The sequence below is a fragment of the Entelurus aequoreus genome, linkage group LG09 (assembly GCF_033978785.1).
Source record: "Entelurus aequoreus isolate RoL-2023_Sb linkage group LG09, RoL_Eaeq_v1.1, whole genome shotgun sequence".
Lineage (NCBI taxonomy): Eukaryota > Metazoa > Chordata > Actinopteri > Syngnathiformes > Syngnathidae > Entelurus > Entelurus aequoreus.
The window spans coordinates 20,201,824-20,223,734 of record NC_084739.1 but is presented as its reverse complement, the minus strand read 5'-3'; the positions used below and the strand labels follow the sequence as shown (position 1 = coordinate 20,223,734).

Below are 21,911 nucleotides of genomic sequence, written 5' to 3'. Positions count from 1 at the left end.
AGAAACAAGCACAAGTTTTGATTAGACTGCTGACGTGCGCTTTTGACACAATCCTGACTAATTCCAACCATCTGAATTAAGAAAGTTAGTGTTAAGGAGAGGACGCAGAAGACCAAATCAGAGAAACAAACCATATGAAAATATGTTCTACCAGTCAGCCCACATCACACAAGCTGCAGCCTGCCTCTGCAGCATGCAGTCACAAACATCCAAACGATGAACATTTATCCATGAAAAAAATGTAGTAGCTGCAGGTGATGTTTTTTACATGGTTCACTTTGTTTTGTGTAGTCCTGACACACCTTTTTACCAAAGCATTACTTTTGGTATACATACTATATATACACTACCGTTCAAAAGTTTGGGGTCACCCAAACAATTTTGTGGAATAGCCTTCATTTCTAAGAACAAGAATAGACTGTCGAGTTTCAGATGAAAGTTCTCTTTTTCTGGCCATTGTGAGCGTTTAATTGACCCCACAAATGTGATGCTCCAGAAACTCAATCTGCTCAAAGGAAGGTCAGTTTTGTAGCTTCTGTAACGAGCTAAACTGTTTTCAGATGTGTGAACATGATTGCACAAGGGTTTTCTAATCATCAATTAGCCTTCTCAGCCAATGAGCAAACACATTGTACCATTAGAACACTGGAGTGATAGTTGCTGGAAATGGGCCTCTATACACCTATGTAGATATTGCACCAAAAACAAGACATTTGCAGCTAGAATAGTCATTTACCACATTAGCAATGTATGGAGTGTATTTCTTTAAAGTTAAGACTAGTTTAAAGTTATCTTCATTGAAAAGTACAGTGCTTTTCCTTCAAAAATAAGGACATTTCAATGTGACCCCAAACTTTTGAACGGTAGTGTGTATTACATAATGTCGTGGTCAAACGTTTACATACACTTGTAAAGAACATAATGTCATGGCAATAAAAAAGGAGGATTACCTCCAAATTCTTCAGGACAACCTAAATTCATCAGCCCGGAGGTTGGGTCTTGGGTGCAGTTGGGTGTTCCAACAGGACAATGACCCCAAACACACGTCAAAAGTGGTAAAGGAATGGCTAAATCAGGCTAGAATTAAGGTTTTAGAATGGCCTTCCTACAGTCCTGACTTAAACGTGTGGACAATGCTGAAGAAACAAGTCCATGTCAGAAAACCAACAAATTTAGCTGAACTGCACCAATTTTGTTAAGAGGAGTGGTCAAAAATTCAACCAGAATCTTGTGGATGGCTACCAAAAGTGCCTTATTGTAGTGAAACTTGCCAAGGGACATACAACCAAATGTTAACATTGCTGTATGTATACTTTTGACCCAGCAGATTTCCTCCCATTTTCAGTAGACCCATAATAAATTCATAAAAGAACCAAACTTCATGAATGTTTTTTGTGACCAACAAGTATGTGCTCCAATCACTCTATCACAAAAAAATACGAGTTGTAGAAATTATTGGAAACTCAAGACAGCCATGACATTAAATGATAAATGATAAATGGGTTATACTTGTATAGCGCTTTTCTACCTTCTAGGTACTCAAAGCGCTTTGACAGTATTTCCACAATCACCCATTCACACACACATTCACACACTGATGGCGGGAGCTGCCATGCAAGGCGCTAAACAGCAGCCATCAGGAGCAAGGGTGAAGTGTCTTGCCCAAGGACACAACGGACGTGACTAGGATGGTAGAAGGTGGGGATTGAACCCCAGTAACCAGCAACCCTCCGATTGCTGGCACGGCCACTCTACCAACTTCGCCACGCCGCCCCCACATTATGTTCTTTACAGGTGTATGTAAACTTTTGACCACGACTGTATATCGCTTGTGGTCAACTCTGACTCCTTACCCAAATATGTCCGTGTGGAACATAAACAGCAATTTCCTATTTCCTATTGTTACGCACAGAGACAGCTATGCTAAAATAAAACAAGTCACTTATAATAAATGGATACTAAGCGGGGAAGGTAGCCCAAAGGAGACACCACATTAGTCTGCTCCCAAAGACAACAGCTAATACAGTATTATGACATTATTTCATACTACTGTAATGTTTTTTAAACAATATTTATAGCCTAAAGGTTTTTTTTTTCTTAAAGACATTTAAAATGTGGCTGTTTTGGAAGGGCCAAGCACATGTTAAATTGATTTCAGTTCTTTTCAATAGACTTTGAGTTATGAGTGTTTTTAATTACCAACTCCGTCGTGCAATGCAATGCTTGAGTTGAGGTACTACTGTAAGTGTGTTAATATAATTATGATGTGTTATGTTTGATATTATTATCATATATTATGTTATTATGTGTACTGGGGTTGTACGGTATACTGGTATTAGTATAGTACCGCGATACTAATGAATCATTTTCGGTACTATACCGTCTCTGAAACGTACCGGTTCCGCAACCCCCCGCGCCCGCGTCGAAGTCACGTTGTGACATTGCTGGTATTACGAGCAGAGGAGCATGTTCGGCAGCGCACAATCACAGAGTACTTACAAGCAGACACAGTGTGTAGACAGAAAAGGGAGAACGGACACATTTTGGCTTAAAAACTAAAGATAAAGATGAAGTTATAACACTGAAACACCCTCAGGAAGAGATCCTTTAAGACAAGCGGCTAACGTCCATCCGCAGTCGGCAGTGTTTTAGCTACTTCTAAATCACTAATCCTCGCCTCCATGGCGACAAAGTAAGTTTCTTACAATTATCATCCCTGCAGGACGAGGAATAGCTAAACATGCTTCACTACACACCGTAGCGTCACAATGTAAACAAATGCCATTGGTGGATCTACACCTAACATCCACTGTAATGATATCAAATACAGGCACGTATCTCGTCAATACTACGATGATTACGTCGATATTTTTTGGCATCACATCTTCTTTCGTTTTTTAAAAATGTATATTATGTTTATAAACTCAGGAAATCTGTCCCTGGACACATGAGGACTTTGAATATGAGCAATGTATGATCCTGTAACTACTTGATACTCAAATTTGGGGTATCATCCACAACTATTGTAAAGCATCCAAACAACAGAAGAATAAGTGATTATTACATTTTAACAGAAGTGTAGATAGAACATGTTGAATGAGAAAGTAAGCAGATATTAACAGTGAATGAACAAGTAGATTAATAATTCATTTTCTACCACTTGTCCCTTATAATTTTGACAAAATAATAGATTGATAAATGACACAATATGTTACTGCATACATCAGCAGACTAATTAGGAGCCTTTGTTTGTTACTTACTAATAAAAGACACGTTTTCTTGTATGTTCACTATTTTATTGAAGGACTTAACTGCAATAAGAAACATATGTTTAATGTACCCTAAGATTTGTTGTTAAAATAAAGCCAATAATGCAATTTTTTGTGGTCCCCTTTATTTAGAAAAGTACCGAAAAGTATCAAACTAATTTTAGTACCGGTACCAAAATATTGGTATCGTTACAACACTAATGTGTACTATTATTATTATTTATGCAAAAAACACTTTTTCTGTGCATTACCTAAAATCTTTTTGTATTGCTATTTAAATGTATTTTGTATAGAAAATAGGGTTCGCTGTTTATAGCAGGGATGTTACACAGCAGAGGTTGTGTAACGCTACTTTAATTTACCCTTATGCCCAGGGTTTTTGTTCGATAAAATATATAAAACTGTCGAGAGGTAAAAGCCTGGCGATGAAATCTCAAACCGTGACGTCTGCCGGACAAGGGGAGGTCAGGTGCATGCTGCTGTGTATGCGGTGCTGCACATCCATCTCTTATTTGATCCCACTTCTTCCTCTTTGCAGGATACCGTGGCAGTGACTGCTACTCATCTGTGAACCAATGTACGTCCAATCCCTGTGACCTGAAGGGCGCCATCCGCTGCGAAGGTTTTGCAAACACTTACACATGTGTTTGTCAACGTGGCTACACCGGGCCACGCTGCGGAACAGCCATGTACCACTGTGTTGAAGGCCTGTGTCAACACGGATCAACATGCGTGGATCTGTGGAGAGGCTTCAAGTGTGATTGTTTACCAGGTAGCTGCAGCATCCAGCAGGCACTTATTTCCAAATGAGGCTTCTGTGCGATGAATTGTGATCATAGCAGACACACTCCAGGGTTGATTATTTTACTTCTTCACCCGGAGTCTTATCTCAGCAGGCTTAAGCAACAACGTGAAACACATTTATAAAATGTGTTAACCAGAGATGGGTTTATCGGGGTGTGAGCTGAATTCCAGTTCCAACTCATCATAAAGCTGAGGTGAATCCATAACCCCATTTCTCTTTTAAGTGTGAAAAACACTCCAATATCAACACCCAACGCCAGATAATAGGCTAGTTTCCATTATAAAAAGACGGCAAACTACTCTCTTTATAAATAATGCCTATTCTTAGTAACTGATTTATAAAATAGCATGTGCTATTAATAGTGGGCGTCTTGGGTGTGATTTACTAAGACTGCATGTGAAATTGAAAAATGGTGCAGACCGCCTTATTTAAATGATGATTGTGCGTGTACTCTACGGGGCATCACCAAGGAGACACTCATTTACTGCACATTATTTTATCATGCTCCTACATGTGGCTTTTGCTATGTTTTCAAACATGCAGGAAACATGTACTACTTTGGGCATTTTGGAAGCAGTCATGCAGTGCATCTAAATTGAAACCACTTTTTGTTGTTGTTGTTAGAGCACTGCAAAAACTGAAATCTAAGTAAGATTAAATATCCCAAAAAAGGGTGATATTTGCTTATTTTCTGTCTGATAATTCTTCTCACTAAGCAGATTTTATGTTAGAGTGTTTTACTTGTTTTAAGGGTTTTGGTCCTAAATGATCTCAGTAAGATATTACAGCTTGTTGCTGAGATTGTATGACCTATATTGAGTAAAACATGCTTGAAACTAGAATATCAACTGTTGCAAAGCTGTGTCATCAACACTCACAAGTATAAAACTACTTTTTTAAAGTAATAATTTCTTACTTCAAGCATGAAAAAAAAAAATCATGATGCCGAGTGTATATCATTATGTCAAGATAATGGCACTAGCATTTACTTAGTTTAAGAATATTTTTCAACATATTGAGCAAAAAGGTCTCTTTTTTTTCTATCAAGAAAAGTGCACTTGTTATTAGTGAGAATATACTTATTTTAAGGTATTTTGGGGTTCATTGAGGTTAGCTAATTTTACTTGTTTTAAGTCTTGACAAGCCAAATTTTCTTGTTCTTTTGGCAGATAATTTTGCTAAGTTCAAGTAAAATACCCCTAATTTTTATTTTTTATTTATTTTTATTTTTTTCTTGTTTTTGAGCACTGACTTTTTGCAGTGAGAGAGGCTGAATTTTTGCTCAAGATGTTAAAAAATGCATACTTAAAAGAGTTTTTTCCACATAGGAAATATTGTAATAATATATATCATATGTGAAAGTGTTGTCCCGATACCACTATGTTGGTACTGGTACCAAAATGTATTTCGATACTTTTCGGTACTTTTCTAAATAAAGGGGACCACAAAAAATTGCATTATTGACTTAATTTTAACAAAAAAATCTTACGGTACATTAAATATATGTTTCTTATTAGTAAGTAAGCAAACAAAGGCTCCTAATTAGCCTGCTGATGTATGCAGTAACATATTGTGCCATTTAAAATTATATTATTTTGTCATAATTACTAAGGACAAGTGGTAGAAAATAAATGATAAATAATGAATTATTAATCTACTTGTTCATTTACTGTTAATATTTGCTTACTTTCTCTTTTAACATGTTCAATCTACACTTCTGTTAAAATGTAATAATCACTTATTCTTCTGTTGTTTGGATGCTTTACATTAGTTTTGGATGATATCACAAATTTGGGTATTGATCCGATACCAGGTTGTTACAGGATCCAACATTGGTCATATTCAAAGTCTTAATGTTTCCAGGGACATATTTCCTGAGTTTATAAACATAATATAAATGTTAAAAAAACAAAATACGTTTTTGTGATGCTAAGAAATATTGATGTAATCATAGTAGTATCGACTAGATTCGCTATTGTACTTGGTATCATCACAGTGGACGTCAGGTGTAGATCCACCCATGGCGTTTGTTTACATTGTGACGCCGGTGAGCTACGGTGTGTAGTGAAGCATGTTTAGCTATTCCTCGTCCTGCAGGAATGATACTTGTAAGAAACTTACTTTATTTGTCGCCATGAAGGCGAGGATAAGTGATTTAGAAGTAGCTAAAACACCGCAGACTGCCGATGGACTTTAGCCGCTAGCTAGCTAGCCATGTCTTAAAGCACCTCTTGCTGAGGGCGTTTTAGTGTTATGACTTCACCTTTATCATCAGTTTTTAAGCTAAAATGCATCCGTTCTCCCTTTTCTGTCTACACACTGTGTCTGCTTGTAAGTACTTCGTGATTGCGCGCTGCCGAACATGCTCCTCTGCTTGTAAACCAGCAATGACACGACGTGACAATCACGGGTGTGCCGGGGACCGGTACTTTTTAGAGGCGGTATAGTACCGAATATTATTCATTAGTATCGCGTTACTACACTAATACCGGTATACTGCCTAGCCCTAATGTGAAATAAACTAAAGTTATTGAAAACATTTTAAATGACAAGACAATATAATTTTTTTGACGATATGTTTATTTTGTATTTTTTTATTTCAAAATGTTGACACACACAAGTAGTATTCTCGTCTGTCCATCGTCTGTCTTTGCAGCGCAGGCATTGATCCTGCAGCCGTGTGCAGTTTGCATGCTTTCCACACGTGCTAAATAAAACGCTAAATAGTGCACACAAAATGGCGTTGAGTGTTGATAAATCACATTGCGCATGCTAAATATTATTATTTGCGCCTTCTCCTCCCAGTATTGTGGGTATTTTGATGATCAGCATACATTTTGCATATTAATGAAGACAGACACGCAGAGTGGATTGCACACCTTATTCTGACTGCTGAACAGACACAATCCACTTTGCACATGTTAAGTAGATCAGTTTTGCGTGTGCTATCACGTTTGCTCGTGCTTTAGTACACACAAACCTTTGGTGAAACAAGCCCTTTTAGTATTTACCTTTTTGTTAAATGTTAACGTGACGGTTTAGTGTTCTGTACTCCTATTTCAATGCCAGAGTTGCCCACGAGAGTCAAGTCAGAGTGGCCATCTTTGTCGTTTGCAGCCATATGGTGTACTTCATTTTGTTTCTATACACAATTAATTAACAATTTAATTCACACGTATGTCACTTCTTGTGAGAAAAGATGGGAATTGAAAGGGCTCTGTGTTGATTTCAAGATTTTGGACTATTTTGTACTCTTCCAAACCACAGATTTTGACCATAATTTTAGATCTGTTTATAATTTTAAATGGCAATGATGCATATATTTTCTTTAAAAAGTCGAAACCTTTTGACTCGGGGGCTGCATTGGGTTTAAAAAAATGTTTATATATATACAGTATATATATATATATATATATATATATATATATATATATATATATATATATATATATATATATATATATATATATATATATATATATATATATATATATATATATATACTGTATTACTGTATACAGTATATATATATATATATATATATATATATATATATATATATTTACTGTATATATATATATATTTACTGTATATATATATATATATATATATATATATATATATATATATATATATATATATATATATATATATATATATATATATATACATAGAGAGAGAGAGATGTCCGATAATGGCTTTTTTGCCGATATCCGATATTCCGATATTGTCCAACTCTGAATTACCGATACCGATATCAACCGATACCGATATATACAGTCGTGGAATCAACACATTATTATGCCTAATTTTGTTGTGATGCCCCGCTGGATGCATTAAACAATGTAACAAGGTTTTCCTAAATAAGTCAACTCAAGTTATGGCACTGCCATATTTATTATAGAAGTCACAAAGTGCATTATTTTTTTAACATGCCTCAAAACAGCATCTTGGAATTTGGGACATGCTCTCCCTGAGAGAGCATGAGGAGGTTGAGATGGGCGGGGTAGCGGGGGTGGGGGTGGGGGGGGGGGGTGTATATAGTAGCGTCCCGGAAGAGTTAGTGCTGCAAGGGGTTCTGGGTATTTGTTCTGTTGTGTTTATGTTGTGTTACGATGCGGATGTTCTCCCGAAATGTTTCTGTCATTCTTGTTTGGTGTGGGTTCACAGTGTGGCGCATATTTGTTAAAGTTGTTTATACGGTCACCCTCAGTGTGACCTGTATGGCTGTTGACCAAGTATACTTGCATTCACTTGTGTGTGTGAAAAGCCGTAGATATTATGTGTTTGGGCCGGCACGCAAAGGAAGTGCCTTTAAGGTTTATTGGCGCTCTGTACTTCTCCTTACGTCCGTGTACACAGTGGCGTTTTAAAATTGCCGATAATAATTTTTAAACCGATACCGATAATTTCCGATATTACATTTTAAAGCATTTATCGGCCGATAATATTGGCAGTTCGATATTATCGATATATATATATATATATATATATATATATCTCAGCCCTTTGAGACATTTGTGATTCAGGGCTATATAAATAAACATTGATTGATTGATTGATTGATTGATATATATTTATATATATTCAGAGCGTGATGATGTCACGTTATCGATCGGAAAATGCATTTTTAGAAAATATGATTTGCCTGAGCGGATAGGAGACACCAAGAGTAACAAGTGGTAGAAAATGAATTAGAAAGGACAGATGTAAAATAATAATAATAATAAAAAATAAAATAAAATAATTTAACTTGGGAATCCCCGCGGGACGGATTTTGGACGCTGGCGTGCCGTAGTTTGGGGACCCCTGATCTAAACAAATGTTTCATGTATATTTAAAAACAAATGTTAGTGTTATTAATAATACCATTAATAATATTAATATTACCATTTCTTTTTATATCATCAGAATCACAATCACAATCATCTTTAACACAAATAATTTGACTTGACTTTGTTCAATTCAATTTGAATGGCTTCTGCTTATTGTAAAATGTCACACAGGCTATACTTTATGTTGAAATTTAGTTTGCCAAATATGTAAACAATCGTTTGAGATAGATTTTGAAAAAAATAATGCTTAAAAAAATAATAACCCTCTTTCTGCAATCCAAGGGCTGAATGTGAGCGTCAACAACAGGGGTCCCCAAACTACGGCCCCAATTGTCTAAAAATGCCTTTTCTCATCGATAACGTAACATCATCGCGCGCACGGAAAGTGCGCTGTGTATATCTAATATATATATATATATATATATATATATATGTATATATATATATATATATATATATATATATATATATATATATATATGTATGTATGTATGTATATAGGGTGTACCCCGCATTCCGCCCGATTGTAGCTGAGATAGGCTCCAGCGCCCCCCGCCACCCTGAAGGGAATAAGCGGTAGAGGATGGATGGATATATATATATATATATATATATATATATATATATATATATATATATATATATATATATATATATATATATATATATACAGCCCGGCCCCCGGCCAAATTGTTTTAACCCAATGCGGCCCCCGAGTCAAAAGGTTTGGGGACCCCTGGTCAACAACATTGAATACTTATCTGTAGCTTTAAAATTACTAGAGCTAGCTTTTGAGCATGTAGCATTCTCTAGCGGGAAATGACAACAATCGCCCCCTACTGTACGAGAGGCACACTGCGTATGGCCATCAGTCACATTAGAGACGAGCATGGAAACTACAACTTAACATGTCGCTGTGAAAATAAAATAAACTAAATCATTTGACAAAAAAATCTTCAATTATTACTTTTAAACTTGTAAAAAGAACATTTACATAATGTGCTATCATGTGTGTCAGTACTACAATTGTAGTCCAATAACAATTAAAAAATAACCACTAAATAAATTAGAAGTTACCGTAATTTCCGGACTATAAGCCGCTACTTTTTCCCCTCGTTCTGGTCCCTGCGGCTTATACAAGGGTGCGGCTTATTTACGGCCTGTTCTTCTCCGACACCGACGAAGAGGATTTCGGTGGTTTTAGTACGCAGGAGGAAGACGATGACACAATGATTAAAGACTGACTTTTCATATAGCTGTAGGCTGGTTATTTTGATAACGTACAGGCGAGCACTTTGTATTACTTTGCACCGTTGTATTATTGGTACTCTGCACGAATGCTGTTCGCCATGTCAAAGATGTGAAAGTTTGATTGAATGATTGAAAGATTTATTGTTAATAAATGGGACGCTTTGCGTTCCCAAACAGTCATCTCTGTCCCGACAATCCCCTCCGTGGTAGCAGGAACCCCTATATACTACGGTAATTACACATCAAAACCCTGCGGCTTATAGTCGGGTGCGGCTTATATATGGAGCAATCTGTATTTTCCCCTAAATTTAACTGGTGCGGCTTATAGTCAGGTGCGGCTTATAGTCCGGAAATTACGGTATTCACGAGTTACTCAATATTTGAGTAGGTTTTTTTTCACAGAATACTTAGTTACTCTTACTCAAGTACTTTTCAAGTAACGGTGCTCTTACTTGAGTAAATTTTTTGGGTACTGCACCCAACTCTGGTCACAATAATAATAATGGTAATGAATTAGATTTCCATCCATCCATTCAACTTCTTCCGCTTATCCGAGGTCAGGTCGTGGGGGCAGCAGCCTAAGCAGGGAAGCTCAGACTTCCCTCTTCCCAGCCACTTCGTCCAGCTCTTCCCGGGGGATCTCGAGGCGTTCCCAGGCCAGCCGGGAGACATAGTCTTCCCAACGTGTCCTGGGTCTTCCCCGTGGCCTCCTACCGGTTGAACGTGCCCTAAACACCTCCCTAGGGAGGCGTTCGGGTGGCATCCTGACCAGATGCCCGAACCACCTCATCTGGCTCCTCTCGATGTGGAGGAGCAGCGGCTTTACTTTGAGCTCCCCCCGGATGGCAGAGCTTCTCACCCTATCTCTAAGGGAGAGCCCCGCCACCCGGCGGAGGAAACTCATTTCGGCCACTTGTACCCGTGATCTTGTCCTTTCGGTCATAACCCAAAGCTCATGACCATAGGTGAGGATGGGAACGTAGATCGACCGGTAAATTGAGAGCTTTGCCTTCCGGCTCAGCTCCTTCTTCACCACAACGGATCGATACAGCGTCTGCATTACTGAAGACGCCGCACCGATCCGCCTGTCGATCTCACGATCCACTCTTCCCTCGCTCGTGAACAAGACTCCGAGGTACTTGAACTCCTCCACTTGAGGCAGGGTACTCCTCCGCAACCCGGAGATGGCACTCCACCCTTTTCCGGGCGATGAATTAGATTTATATAGCACTTTTCTAGACACTCAAAGTGCATCATCAGTAGGGTATAACTATACCTTTCTCACGATGGTCTAAAGGGGTGTCAACATACTTGCCAACCTTGAGACCTCCGAATTCGGGAGATGGGGGGGTGGGGGGGAGGGACGGTGTAGCGGAGGGTGTATATATTTTAAAGTATTTCTTTCATATATATATATATACATATATATATATATATATATATATATATATATATATATATATATATATATATATATATATATATATATATATATATATATATATATATATAAATAATCAGTTCATGAATGAGTATATCTGTTCGGCCACCGTGTTCAATGGAGAAGTCTGATCTACAAAATGTGCAGGCAGCATACCCCTTCCCCTTCGAGCTGTCCTGGATGAACTGAAAGTATTTTTTCCAATCATTTTGAAACTTGCAAGCGTACTTCTTACTCGTCGTCGCCATGTCTCTTCTTCGTTCTTCTGCTTCGTCTGTTGTGTTTTCGGACATTACTACTTGCCTTAATTTTGAAGCAGTGCATGATGGGAATCCGGATGTTGTGTGTCAGTGTATTAACCTGCCGGCTGGAATAAACACACGCTGAGAAATAGCTCCGTGCCTGCCTACTTTATGGGTTATAGATAAACCTATGGATAACGTAGACATATTTAATAGTCTCCTTTTCAGGTGAGAGAGGACGCTAAAGGCAGTGCCTTTAAGGCACGCCCCCAATATTGTTGTCCAGGTGGAAATCGGGAGAAATTCGGGAGAATGGTTGCCCCGGGAGATTTTCGGGAGGAGCACTGAAATTATACGGCTCGCAGGCCGGATCAGGCCCGCGAACAGGTTTTATCCAGCTCACGGGATGAGTTTGCTAAGTATAAAAATGAGCCGAAATTTTTGAATGAAAGAAACATCTGTTCCAAATGTGTCCACTAGATGTCACAATAGCAATTATTTGTATCTTTGTAGATGATGCTACATATGTAAAAAAATAAAAATAAACCAAATGATGTTAGTGCACCAGTTGAGAAAAATGATCAAACTACATAAATAACATCATGTAATTGGATTTTTATATAATTTTTTTATCTTGATAGATTGAAAATTAACACTCATAAGTTGACTGATAAACATTATCATATAATTTATTCAGAAAGTATAAATAACGACAAATAAAGTATATTGACTATTAACCACAACATGTAAGTGTAAAAAAAAAACATTATGATTTTTACATTTTCAGAATGTGCTTGTTCTATTTTTAAACAAAGAAAACAATCTGAAGTTGTCTTCGTTTTTAAGTTATCGTGCTACGATGTTACCAGTCATGCCCCCTTGGGAGTAGATTTTTCTCCATGTGGCCTCCGATCTAAAATTAGTTTTAAACCCCTGGTCTAAACCCACCTCACGTTCCCTATTAGTGGGTGAAGACTCCAATGCTTGGTGAATTCTGCTTCGCAATGATAGGAAGAGACGGCATCGAAGGATCAAAAAGCGACGTTGCCATGAACCCTCAGTGGGAACTGAGAACCTATCATTCATTCACTCCACATTCACACCTGTGAAAGTAGGGAGCTACATTTCAGCCGCAGCTGCCCTGGGGTAGACTGACGGAAACGTGGCTACCAATTTGCACCTCAGCCTCTCCGACCGCCATAAAACATTCATTCACCAGTGTGAGTAGCGATGGGAGCAGGGTGGGTGGCAAAGGACTTGGATGGCTGAAGCTGGATCTAAATGGGGGGAGAACAGGAAGTGGAAACAAAAATAAGAATGATTGACAAGAAATAAAAACAAATACATGAAATTAATAACTGTGGTGTAAAATCATGACAATAAGAGTTATTTAAGATAAGATGGTATTTTCCAAGCAAATAATTCTGCAAAAAGATGGGTTGGCTTATATTCAGGGCCCGGAGACTTAAACAAACCAGACGGTGGTGCCAAAAAACTCTCCCTAAGTCAGTCAGTGCTTTTCTTCCTGTCACTCACACACACCAGTAATATGAAGAGACTAGTGTTGTCCCAATACCAATATTTTGGTACAGGTAACGGTACCAAAATTATTTCGGTACTTTTCGGTATATTTTTAAATAAAGGGGACCGCAAAATGTTGCATTATTGGCTTTATTTTAACAACAAATCTTAGGATACATTAAACATTTGTTTCTTATTGCAAGTTTGTCCCTAAATAAAACAGTGTACATAGAAGACAACTTATCTTTTATTAGTAAGTAAGCCGACAAATGCTCATAATTTAGCTGCTGACATATGCAGTAACATATTGTGTCATTTATCATTATATTATTTTGTCAACATTATTAAGGACAAGTGGTAGAAAATGAATTATTAATCCACTTGTTCATTTACTTTTAAAATCTGCTTACTTTCTCTCTTAACATGTTCTATCTACACTTCTGTTAAAATGTAATAATCACTTATTCTTCTGTTGTTTGGATACTTTACATTAGTTTTGGCGAACCGGTACTTTTCAGACTTTAATTGAATATGATTCATTAGTATCGCGGTACTATACTAATACCGGTATACCGTACAACCCTAGAGGAGACACGACTCTTTCTTAAAGGTTGCAAAATTAGCAAACAACAGAGGATGAATTATGATGCTAATTTTAAGATAATTGCAATCAATGAATCAGAATCACCAAACAAGTGTCTATTAGCTGAAGAATACAATCTTTTTTTTTGTTTCACAATATCTCTTTCTATTTCACTGATTATGAAAACCAAGAATAATGTTTGTCACAGAGACTTATAAAAACCAGACGGTGGTGCCAAAAACGCTCCCTAAATCAGTCAGTGCTTTTTTTCCGGTCACTCACACACACCAGTGATATGAAGAGACACGGCCCTTTGTTAAGCGTTTCAAAGTAAGCAAAAAGACGATGAATTATGATGCTAATTTTAAGATGAATGCAATCAATTAATTAGAATAATCAAACTGTGATGAGGTGGCGACTTTTCCAGGGTGTACCCCGTCTTCCGCCTGAATGCGGCTGAGATAGGCTCCAGCACCCCCCGCTACCCCAAAAAGGACAAGCGGTAGAAAATGGATGCATGGAAACAAGTGTCTATTAGCTAAAAAATACAATCTCCTTTTTTTATCGCAATACCTCTTTCTATTTCACTGATTATGAAAACCAATAATAATGTTTGTCTTAAAAAAAAAAAAAATCAAAAATGTGTCGTCTTACTGTACATTCTTAGTTAGCAAAAAAAATGCTCTTTGATGATTTTCAAGGATTCTGTCCACTTTTTGCAGGTTCCACAGGTCGCTTTTGTGAGCAAAACATTGATAACTGCGAGGGAAATCCGTGTGGCGTCCAGAGTGTTTGTGAAAACACCCTCAGTGGCTACATTTGCTTCTGTGCGCCTGGATTTATTGGTGCGTACGCTGTTCTCTGCCAGTTCATGTAGCATTTCTTCCTTCACTTCAGAAATCTGTCCTCATTTTCTCCCTTTTATGCTTTATAGGTGATAACTGTGAGATGGAAGTAAATGAATGTCTCAGCGAGCCTTGTAGAAATGGTGGTTTCTGTGAGGATAATGTCAGTTCCTTCCGCTGCTTGTGCCCTCTTGGATTCACAGGTAATATTATACACATGCCTGCAGTGATTGTTTTGGTTTGAGCAGCATCTACATGTAGGGCTGCGACTATCAAGTTTATATTCAAGTAATCTATCGATTAGTTTGTTCTAGTGTTGTCCCGATACCAATATTTAGGTACCGGTACTAAAATTATTTTGATACTTTTTGGTACTTTTCGATATTTTTCTAAATAAAGGGGACCACAAAAAATTGCATTGTTGGCTTTATTTTAACCAAAAATCTTAGGGTACATTAAACATATGTTTCTTTTTGCAAGCTTGTCCTTAAATACATCAGTGAACATACAAGACAAGTTGTCTTTTAGTAGTAAGTAAACAAACAAAGGCTCCTAATTAATCTGCTGACATATGCAGTAACACATTGGGTCATTTATCATTCTATTATTTTGTCAAAATTATTCAGGACTTGGAGAAGGCATTCGACCGTGTCCCTCGGGAAGTCCTGTAGGGAGTGCTCAGAGAGTATGGGGTATCGGACTGTCTGATTGTGGCGGTCCGCTCCCTGTATGATCAGTGCCATAGTTTGGTCCGCATTGCCGGCAGTAAGTCGGACACGTTTCCAGTGAGAGTTGGACTCCGCCAAGGCTGCCCTTTGTCACCGATTCTGTTCATAACTTTTATGGACAGAATTTCTAGGCGCAGTCAAGGCGTTGAGGGGATCTGGTTTGGTGGCTGCAGGATTAGGTCTCTGCTTTTTGCAGATGATGTGGTCCTGATGGCTTCATCTGGCCAGGATCTTCGGCTCTCGCTGGATCGGTTCGCAGCTGAGTGTGAAGCGACTGGGATGAGAATCAGCACCTCCAAGTCCGAGTCCATGGTTCTCGCCCGGAAAAGGGTGGAGTGCCATCTCCGGGTTGCGGAGGAGACCCTGCCCCAAGTGGAGGAGTTCAAGTACCTCGGAGTCTTGTTCACGAGTGAGGGAAGAGTGGATCGTGAGATCGACAGGCGGATCGGTCCGGCGTCTTCAGTAATGCGGACGCTGTATCGATCCGTTGTGGTGAAGAAGGAGCTGAGCCGGAAGGCAAAGCTCTCAATTTACCGGTCGATCTACGTTCCCATCCTCACCTATGGTCATGAGCTTTGGGTTATGACCGAAAGGACAAGATCACGGGTACAAGCGGCCGAAATGAGTTTCCTCCGCCGGGTGGCGGGGCTCTCCCTTAGAGATAGGGTGAGAAGCTCTGCCATCCGGGGGGAGCTCAAAGTAAAGCCGCTGCTCCTCCACATCGAGAGGAGCCAGATGAGGTGGTTCGGGCATCTGGTCAGGATGCCACCCGAACGCCTCCCTAGGGAGGTGTTTAGGGCACGTCCGACCGGTAGGAGGCCACGGGGAAGACCCAGGACACGTTGGGAAGACTATGTCTCCCGGCTGGCCTGGGAACGCCTCGGGATCCCCCGGGAGGAGCTGGACGAAGTGGCTGGGGAGAGGGAAGTCTGGGCTTCCCTGCTTAAGCTGCTGCCCCCGCGACCCGACCTCGGATAAGCGGAAGAAGATGGATGGATGGATGGATATTCAGGACAAGTGGAAGAAAATGAATAATTAATCTACTTGTTCATTTACTGTTAATATCTGCTTACTTTCTAATTTAACATGTTCTATCTACACTTCTGTTAAAATATAATAAACATTTATTCTTCTGTTGTTTGATACTTTACATTAGTTTTGGATGATACCACAAATGTAGGTATCAATCGAAGTCGTTTTAGGATCATACATTGGTCCTCATAGTCCTCATGTGTCCAGGGACATATTTCCTGAGTTTATAAATATAATTTAAATAAAAACAAAACTAAATAAGTCATATAATCATAGTAGTATCGCTCCTGTACTTGGTATCATTACAGTTGATGTTCAGTGTAGATCCACCAATAGTGTTTGTTTACATTTTGACGCCGGTGAGCTACGGTGTGTAGTGAAGCATGTTTAGCTATTCCTCGTCCTGCAGGGATGATACTTGTAAGAAACTTACTTTATTTGTCGCCATGGAGGCGAGGATTAGTGATTTAGAAGTAGCTAAAACATTGCCGACTGCGGCTGGACTTTAGCCTCTAGCTAGCTCGCCATGTTTTAAACCACCTCTTCCTGAGGGCGTTTTTCAGTGTTATAACCTCACCTTTATCGTTAGTTTTTAAGCCAAAATGCGTCCGTTCTCCCTTTTCTGTCTACACACATTGTCTGCTTGTAAGTACTCCGTAATTGTGCGCTGCCAAACATGCTCCTCTGCTCGTAAACCAGCAATGACACGACGTGACGGAGGTGCGGGGGGGTGTGGGACCGGTACTTTTCAGAGGCGGTATAGTACCAAAAATTGTTAATTTGTATTGCGTTAATATACTAACAACCCTTGTTTGTTCCTTGAATTGAGTAATCACACTTTAGATCTAAATGCGTATTTTTGAGAAAATAACTGAAATAAACAACCAGTTTTCTTCATTCTTTTTGTCTAATAAATGCACATCATTCTCATTAAAAATGGAATAATTCAAATTGAAACGATAACAAATAAAAAATACATGTGCTGTTTGTCACTACACAGATCAGGGCACCAACACACCACTGCTCTCATGTGCACTCTATCACAGCGGCCGTGCAGAGACTTTGTCCTCGTATTTAAATTGCCCAGCACTCCTTGCGGTCTGGATTTTTTAATTGTTATTAGTTACACTCATTAACCGATTATTTGAAGCATCAGGATATAAATCCAATATAAGTTGTTTTCTAATGGATTTATTGCTTAATCCTTGCAGGCCTCATTTTGTGGAAATCATTTTTGTTTTTATTGTACAGTTTAAATGGCTTCGACTTTTGGCCAGGTCTGGCTGCATCAGCAAGGGCATCCAGCATAAAAAACCAGCCAAAAGGGTTTATGGCTTCGATTTTTCACAGGCGACACCTCAGAGGGGCAGAAAAAGAAAGACCAAAGGGTCAATTTCATGAATTAATTTCCATTTTAATTATTTAATTAATTGACTATTTCATAATGGCACAAAACTCCATATTTTGGGTTATTTAGCTGGTAGTGGTCTATTGTAAAACTTCACGGCCATCTGTAGAATTTGAAAAATTGTTAGTCAAATATTCAACCTCTCCCCTCCTTATATAAATGATTAGCAACAGCAAAAAGTATATTTAGTTTTGTTCAATAAAACACAATAATCAAATATTATGATGTCAATCAATAACAGATCATCTTGGAATAATCACAAATTGAGTTTGAGTTGAATTTTGAGTTTGAGAGTTTGAGTTTATTTCGAACATGCAAGCATACAACATGATACATCACAATTTCCAGTTTCTCTTTTCAACATGTTCGAAAAGGAGTAAGAAGAAAGAGATCTTATTTAACCCTACCCCTTTTCTTTTACATAACAGTTCCTAAAACTTTTTTTCACTTCCTGTTCTCAATTTATTCTCAATATACTGCATAAGTAATCACAATAAAAATAAATAAATAAATAATAATTGGTGAATTAAGTCATATTTCATATGATAAGTAAGATTTCTTTGAGAATGAAAGAATGGACGGATGAAATAAATTCAGAATGTTTATCATGGTTCTTCTTCTTTGTACTTTGTAAACACTTTTGTAGTTGTTTCCCCATATTTCTGCACAATAACTCAGATATGTTAACACTAGCGAACAGTAGAGAATATGAAGTGATTTTTGGTTGAGAATATGTTTTTGCTTTATTCATTATTGACATGTTTCTTGCTACTTTATGTTGTATATTTTTCACATGAGATTTCCAATTCATTTTATCATCTATTATTACACCCCAAAATGTGTTTTCTTTTACCCTTTCAATATCTACTCCGTATCTTTGTATTTGTGTTTGACTTTCTCTTCTACTGTTACCAAATAGCATTTTTTTTAGTTGTAATGACATTCAAGGAGAGTCTGTTTTTGTCAAACCATCTTTTTAATATGTTCATTTATTCTGTTATTATTTCTATTATTTTCTGTGTGGTATCAGTATCAATACAATCCTAACAATCCCTATTCATAACAGAGTAAAATGAACAAATAATGTTATTTATTTTCTGCCTGACCTGCCTCCCTTGACTGCAAATCTCAGTTTACTACAGTACCATAAATATTGTCCATGGTTCACTAGATCCTTTGAAACACATCTTGGGCTATTGTTGAATGTCATCATGTCCCAATAACTACTTCATATTAAAATGTCAAACTTAAATGCACTGGATATAAATTGTGTCTAGCTTTCCTAATAGGAGAGTGGATATTCTCTGAAATGTCAACATTTTTGGCTAAATAATTCCACTTTTTCGAGTTCCCACGACGCTGAATGCCATCGTGGCGGTTACAGAGTCACTGACGTCATCATTGGAAACTATAAACCCTCTCAGTAAATGCTATAGTTTACACCAAATACCAAGTCATTGGTATTCAATATAGTCTTGACTAGTTGACCTACACAAAAAGCAAAAAAAAGGTTACCTATTAAATCTCCAGCAAATTAACCAGTAAATTTCATTGCCTCTTGATGACGCCAGCGTAGGAAAGTCATGAAGCACTAATTGTCCTTATGGTTTCACATTTCATGCTGCTGGAGTCAAGATCTCCTGCCGGACCAAAATGAGTCAACCATTTAAATGACGGCGTGCTTCCTGTCGCTAATGGGCCACATAATCTCTTAATGGGATGAAGAAGAGGTCATTTCGTGGGCTTTCTGACAAGAAGTGTTTTGACTCGTAATCTAGGAAGTTGAAATTATTGACTAGCTGTTACAAATAGCACTGACTTAATGCCAGTCGGCTGAAAGTGACTTTAAGAATGTGACAGAGTCGTAACCATGAATTAGAAGGTAGCAATTATATTAATCTATTATGTTGGATATACTGGACAAAGAAATGTAGTTAATACATGTTAAATAGATGGAACAAATCCAAGTTCAACAGACTTATTATAGTTTATTCTGTTTATTTAGTGACAAGGTACAAAACCAGTGAAGTTGGCACATTGTGTAAATTGTAAATAAAAACGGAATTCAATGATTTTCAAATCCTTTTCAACCTATATTCAATTGAATAGACTGCAAAGACAAGTATGTTGTTGTTTTTTTTGCAAAAATTAGCTCATTTGGAATTTGATGCCTGCAACATTTTTCAAAAAAGCTGGCACAAGTGGCAAAAAATACTGAGAAAGTTGAGGAATTCTCACCAAACACTTATTTGGAACATCTCTGTAAGTGCAAGTTAAAACTCTACTATGCGAAGCGAAAGCCATTTTATCAACAACACTCAGAAACGCCGCCGGCTTCGCTGGGCCCGAACTTATCTAATATGGACTGATGCAAAGTGGAAAAGTGTTCTGTGGTCTGACGAGTCCACATTTCAAATTGTTTGTGGAAACTGTGGACGTCATGTCCTCTGGACCAAAGAGGAAAATAACCATACAGACTTTTATAGGCGCAATGTTCAAAAGCCAGCATCTGTGTATTAGTGCCCAAGGCATGGGTAATCTGTGAAGGCACCATTAATGCTGAAAGGTACATACAGGTTTTGGAGCAACATATGTTGCCATCCAAGCAACATATTTTTCATGGACGCCCCTGCTTATTTCAGCAAGACAATGCCAAGCCACGTGTCATAGTAAAAGAGTGCGGGTACTAGACTGGCCTGCCTGTATTCCAGACCTGTCTCCCATTGCAAATACGATAACGGAGACCCCAGAATGTTGAAGAACTTAAGCTGTACATCAATAAGAATGGGAAATAATTACACCTGAAAAGCTTCCAAAAATTGGTCTCCTCAGTTACCAAACGTTAATTGATTGTTGTTAAAAGGAAAGGCCATGTAACACAGTGGAAAAAATGCCCCTGTACCAACTTATTTGCAATGTGTTGCTGCCATTAAGTTCTAATGTGTTTATTTGCACCAAAAAAAAAATAGTTTCTCAGTTCGAACATTAAATATATTGTCTTTGCAGTGTATTCAATTGAACATAGGTTGAAAAGTATTTCAAAATCATTGGATTTTTTTTTTACCTACGGTTTACACAACGTTCCAACTTCACTGGTTTTGGGTTTTGTCCATAGATTAAATGGAAATGTAATGTTAAATTGGTACCTTCCGTATTTTGAGAAGCAAGCATATGCCTACAGCATATTTTAATATTATAAATACTATGATGGATATGTAAATGATTGTATCATATTTAATTTCAGAGGAGAAGTTTGATTTAATATCCAAGATGAGCTTTTTCTAAACACAAAATATATCCACCCAAATGTCTGTCACTTTAACATTCATAATCTATTACCAGGAAGCATATTACTGTGAAGAGGGGATTGTAGGTGCAACCAGCCTTCACATTTAATATTCTATGCAGCATTTTGAGGTTTAACTATGCTTAACGCCAACTTATATTCATCTGAGATGAAGGACACTGAAAATGAGTATGGATCTTAAAATAAGGCTCTTTTTTGATTCTCATAAATGTCATTCTCTCTGTGAAGTCAACATAGACTGTCGTCGCTCTGCCTGCAGGATGCCAAGTGTGTGGACTTTGTTCATGGCTACCGATGTAGCTGTGGCTGGTTTTACAGGTTTGTAAACGTAGTTTCTTTCAAACATGGTAAGAACCAGGGTTCTACAAAATTCTTGACAAAATTGAGCATATCTCCCAAAATCCACCCTAATTCCATTAATGTGAATGTTGGTCATAAACAGGCAGCAGAATTGCAATTTGAATTATATTTAAAAAAATATATAATTGAAATTACAGTTGTTAATTTTGGCGTACCTATTTCAGAATAATTTATGATGTACAAAACACAAAACCAGTGAAGTTGGCACGTTGTGTAATTCGTAAATAAAAACAGAAGACAATGATTTGAAAATCCTTTTCAAGTTATATTCAATTGAATAGACT

General features: G+C 37.8%; 1 protein-coding gene across 1 annotated transcript in view; it reads left to right on the top strand.

Annotated features, from left to right (window-relative positions):
- eys (eyes shut homolog) overlaps positions 1–21,911 on the top strand; it is a 635,999-nt gene that overhangs the window by 190,715 nt on the left and 423,373 nt on the right. The window contains exons 17-19 of the mRNA XM_062058295.1: positions 3,808–4,041; positions 14,670–14,792; positions 14,882–14,995. Of these exons, the coding sequence (XP_061914279.1) occupies positions 3,808–4,041; positions 14,670–14,792; positions 14,882–14,995 (471 nt within the window). The remainder of the gene's footprint in view (positions 1–3,807; positions 4,042–14,669; positions 14,793–14,881; positions 14,996–21,911) is intronic.